Source organism: Austrofundulus limnaeus, unplaced genomic scaffold (assembly GCF_001266775.1).
Source record: "Austrofundulus limnaeus strain Quisiro unplaced genomic scaffold, Austrofundulus_limnaeus-1.0 Scaffold136, whole genome shotgun sequence".
In the NCBI taxonomy this organism is placed as follows: Eukaryota; Metazoa; Chordata; class Actinopteri; order Cyprinodontiformes; family Rivulidae; genus Austrofundulus; species Austrofundulus limnaeus.
In genome coordinates this window covers 433,830-439,064 of record NW_013952538.1, presented here as the reverse complement: position 1 = coordinate 439,064, position 5,235 = coordinate 433,830, and the positions used below count along the sequence as shown (strand labels likewise).

At 39.2% G+C, this 5,235-nt stretch overlaps 1 protein-coding gene across 2 annotated transcripts in view; it reads right to left on the bottom strand.

The window, feature by feature from the left end:
• Positions 1-3,312, bottom strand: part of gdpd4a (glycerophosphodiester phosphodiesterase domain containing 4a) — a gene marked incomplete at its 5' end in the record, with an annotated part of 10,854 nt that extends 7,542 nt beyond the window's left edge. For both annotated transcript variants that reach the window (XM_014015913.1, XM_014015915.1), the window contains 5 exon segments: positions 488-581; positions 657-755; positions 851-910; positions 2,954-3,047; positions 3,293-3,312. In XM_014015913.1, the coding sequence (XP_013871367.1) occupies positions 488-581; positions 657-755; positions 851-910; positions 2,954-3,047; positions 3,293-3,312 (367 nt within the window).
• Positions 3,313-5,235: the final 1,923 nt, after the last annotated feature.

The window sequence follows — 5,235 nt, the reverse complement described above, 5'->3', positions numbered from 1 at the left end:
ACACACACACACACACACACACACACACACACACACACAGAGTTTATGGATGATTTTTAGGGTTAAACTTCTAGTATTATACATGAATAAATGCAGTAAGTGATATTACTAATTATAAATTATATTACTGGTGAACTAAGTTACATCAGAATGAATCTTTCACAAAACGACTCGTGTTCTCATCATTTTTTACTTCCATACATCAGCGTTTACGTTCCTCAGAGACCTTGACATGACTCAGCATCTCTGTCTGCTGAAGCACCATGGCAACAAGGGACCGTCCCCATGGAGACAAGGTAAGAGACGAACAGACCTGCAGGTCATCGGCATTAATCTGTTCTGCTAGACTACGATCCAACAACCAAGATAAGGAGTTCCTGGACGTCAGCACGCCCTGGAGGAGGTGTTCCAACAGGGTGAAGTCCCTGCAGGGCTGGAGGAGAGGGCCTGACTCGTGTTATGAGACGACTCTCATCGGGCTGCTTACCTTTCTTGTTCATGCGGAAAAAGTGCAAAGCGACGGGCCAGGAGAGGATTGCCATGAGGGAGACGGCAGCCAGGTTGAGGAAAGGTGCCGTCACCTGATGTTGAGACACAAAGCTGTAAATAAAGGCAGAAATAACAGAGAAATTGAAGACAAAGACTGTGTGTTCAACCTGCAGGGAGAGGAGGAGTGTTTTCCACTCTTTGCTCCAGAGGTCAGACATGATGCCGGTGGCTGTGACGGAGAACACCAGGGTCACCACGATGCCCATCTGACACAAACATCAGAGAGAGAGGGAGAGCAAACGATTCAAGGACCAGCAGGAAAATAAAGCTTTTTAAACGATTTTATGATGTCTGAGTGTACCTTGTGGCTCCAGTGAAGGTACAACCTCTGACCCTCAGACAGCAGACACACCGCCAGCACCTGAGCGAGCATTTAAGCACAGTTAGGGGAAGAAATATTTGAAATATATTCAGAAAACTTCCTTTTTACAGTCTATCTGAGCTTCTACACATTAAAACATGTAACTAGAATCAGAATATAACTTACTGACCAAGTATTTTTATACCTAAGAATTAAACACACTGTTTTTGAGGTGCAGAACACACGACGTAAACAAGGAGTAGAAATCAAAAATACAAAGGTTTAAAAAAAGAATAAAACTAAAGTGTAAGGTATGAAGTATATAGAAAAAGAACGTCAAGATAAAATAAAAAAACAATTGACTAAGTAAGCTTAACTAGCTAAGAATTGGAGCAACAGATTAGCAGTGCGTTACCAAACCTTTCTTCTTGTATGGCACACATTTATAACCCTAAACCTGAAATCTGATTAAAATATTAATTACACAAGTGTAACTAGTTATTTGAACAAAAATATTATATCAGTTTCCTAATATTTACAGACCTAAAAAGCAGCTTTAACATTAACATGTTATTTTTTTTTATACTTTCTTAAACCTGTGCTATTTGAACATTCTAATCAAATTTTGCCACAGTTTGTGGGTGAACTGCTGAAGCAGAAGTCTTAATCACTTCTTCTGGGCACATTTGTGTGTTATATAAAAAGTCTTGCGTAATACGTGGCACCTCGGCCAAGCTGACCGGCCCTTCCAGTAAATGCTGTGCACCGCTGGAGGGCCAAATGGGTAATATGAATTACGAAACAAGTGCTTTAATGTGTTTTATAAGATGCATTATTCTGTAAATTCAGAAGCAAAATGCGTAACTTGACAACAACATTCAGACAGATGAAACAGCATCCTGCTACTAGTGGTCTCTGGTTTTGGTTCCAAACACTAAATATTTCCCCAGGACCTCCAGAAAATAGCTTTTACAACCCCAAAATAGTTGGGACATTGTGTAAAACATACATATAAGCAAAATATTATGATTTTATGATGTTATTCAATTGAATACACAACAAAGACAAAATATTTAATTTTCAAACAAATAAAATTTAGGTTATTTTTGAAAATATTCACAAATTTTTAATTTGATGCCTGCAACACATCCCAAACAAAGCTGGGACAGGGGCAACAAACAACTGGGAAACTTGAGGAATGCGCAAAAAAACTGATAAAACAATAATGGGAGCATCCCCGAAAGGCTCAGTTGTTCACAAGCAAGGATGGGGAAAGGTTCACCACTTTGTGAACAGAGTGAGAAAATAGTCCACAAGTTCCACGAAGTTATGACCAAGCTAACGGGAGATTTACTGGTCTCGCCTTTTTACGGGTCACTGCCAAAGCAATACAGGGAAACACAAGGACTGCTGGAACACTTCCTCCTCAGGCGAGTGAACGAACGAACCGGCTGTGGTTAAGGGCAGCTTTTAACAGGTGAGTCACCGCAACGTGCACAGGTGCTCAGAATCACTGATTAAAGGTTACAGAGGTGGAGACTAAAAAAAACAATTTACTGATTGTACAACTCTCGGGTTGTTACACTAACATTATGACTTTATTCTCATATTATTATGACTTTAATCTCGTAACATTAGGACTTTAATTTTATAATATTATGACTTCTATCTTGCAACATTACGGCTTTAACCTCATAACATTATGACTATAATCTCGTAATATTAGGACTTTATTCTCATATTATGACTTTAATATCATAATATTACAACTTTAACCTTGTAATATTATGACTTTATTTTTATACGACTTTAATGTCATAATTTTATGACTTTATTCTCGCAATTTAAAAAAAATAAAAAAAATCTTGTTGTGTGGCCCTAATACTCCATTGTGAGACAGGCTGCTTCACTATCCATTTTTAAAACTCATCTCTTTTCACTAGTCTTTGTCTGAGCATGAGAGAGGTCGTTTTGTTTGTCAAGTTGTGTATTACATATTTTATGTTGTTGTTTTTATATTATGATTGTACAGCACTTTGGTCAGTTTAGCTGTTTTTAAGTGTTTATAAATAAAGCTGGCTTGATTTGATCTGTTTTGCTCACCAGTAACAGGGCGACGTACGTGAAGAGAGCAGCAGCGACGACCAGCAGGACCAGAGACCAGGGAAACCAGAACCCGAGAGTCCCGAAGTTAAACCTGCAGAGACAAACAGTAACAGCTTATAAATTAAATCTGAATTATAAGATTTTACAAACACAAAAGTTTAGTGAGACTGCAACTAAAAAATTTAGCTATTTTTTCAGTATTTTCTATGAAGAGACACTACATTATGGAGGTGTTTTGAGCTAAATTAGTGATTTTTTTTTAAACTATGCATTATTATGATGGTGATATAACGTTTGAGCCAACATTAGCATCAGCTTGTGCTGCGTCACACCCACCAGTCAAAGTCATTGTAGTCATTCTGGGCTTCACTCCAGAAATAAAGAAAAACAAAACTCAGGAAGAAGGTGAGGATCAGGAGGCCAAAACTGCCACACTCCACCTGAAAACACACAGAGGGGGGTTTATTTTACACAAATAAAAGTACTGTCTTTACTACAAACTATAAAACAGCAAACTTCAAGCAAAACTGTAATGTTTATAGTTGAAGAAGGCTGAAGAGATGAAGTCAAAGTCAGTTTTTTTCTTAATTTAATCATAACTGAAGGGTTTAGTACCTCCTGGCAGGTACACAGGAAGTCTATCGCAGATTATATTATGCATATGTCAGAACTAATTCTGATGAACGCTGACAGTATGCACACATAAGCTGATATTCTTCCAAAGAAAAACGCTGTTGGTAGCCGTCAGAGTCAGCAGGCTGAAGAATCGATACTCAGCCTGCTGTTTCTAGACGCTGCTGTGTCTGGATGTTTACCTTGCTGCAGCAGCACTCTCCCGGCTGAGCCTTCGCTCTCTGGTACCGTCTCCACTGGCAGCCATAGAGACCGGCCAGGCAGGAGACGAAGGGCTGGTGTTCGTACCTGAAACCGTCAAAATACAAAAGAGCTGAGAAAACGTAAAAGTTAAGCAACACCGCTGAAAAGCAAATACATGTGGGCCTAAATATTATTTGTTTTTAACAATTTCATTTTATCCTGAGAAAATGTGAAGATTAAGCAAAATGAAGTGTGTCACTCCAAGCAACACACACACCTGATGATGTCATCAGACTGTTTTAGTAAGAAGCAGTGAGTCAGTCTTGCACCACAGCACTCTCAGAGGACAGTGAACGGTTCTACATGTTTTCAGATTGTAAAAAAATAGTATTTTATTATGTTTTATGAAGCTACAGTTCGTCACAAACTCAGTTTTCAGTCTTATTTTTTGATGTAGGATAAATAATACGTCCTAGTAATAAGTCGTAGGTGTTCCAACCAACCCGACCATCCAAACTAAAATTCAGAGGTGATCGAAACCTGTGGAATGGTTTACATTTTATATACAGACCCTTGAGACCGTTGAGACTTTCAAATCTACGCTTAAGAGCTTTTATCCTGGCGGAGTTTGAGATTCTTTCAGAGCTGATGGTTTTATGTTGCATTTCTTTAATTTGAACATTTCTTTGTTTCTTTTATTGTTTTTATGTGCTATATAAATAAACTGACATTGAAATGATGTGAAGTGTTCAAGGTCCTGTACCTTTGCAGCAGCTGCCGCCGCACCACCTTTAACTTCCCCAGCTTCAGTCTGGTCACGGGCACAGACTCACCCACGGCCCGGCATCACACAGACGGAGAGGGAGGCTCTTGTTCACCTAAAGAAGACGATCAAAGACACATGACAGAGACACAAAATGGCTTTTAAGGTAGCATCTCAGGGGGCTGAGACTGTCTGTCTTCACTCACTGGTTATGCCCCGCCCACTTTCACCTGTTCACTGTAGTCAGTTTTTTATTCTCCCAGTTGTCACCATACCTTCAGTCTGACATTGTGCTTCATTCTTCTTATTTTATGTAATAGTTTTTGACGCTACATCAGCCTTTTTTGTTTATTTATTAAAGTTTTATTTAGTTTTTATTCTAGATCTCTGTGTGAACCTGGGTTCTACAGCTACAAACCGTGACAAATTTCTGTTCGGCATAACTTAGTCCTCCTCTCTAGGAAGCTGGCCACCACGCGCTTCAAACAGCCCCGTTTTCAGATTTTCAGAGGGCTGCCATGGCAACGGTGACATCAGATCTGTTATTATTACCGCTGTGAAAAGGATGAGGGGAGGTGGGGTGACAGAGAGAGAACCAGATGGAGTGACAAAAGAGGAGGGCTGGAGAAACTGCAGCATGAAAAACGTGAGGAACAAAAAAATAAAAAAAAAAATAGGAGTCATATACAGTATATATATA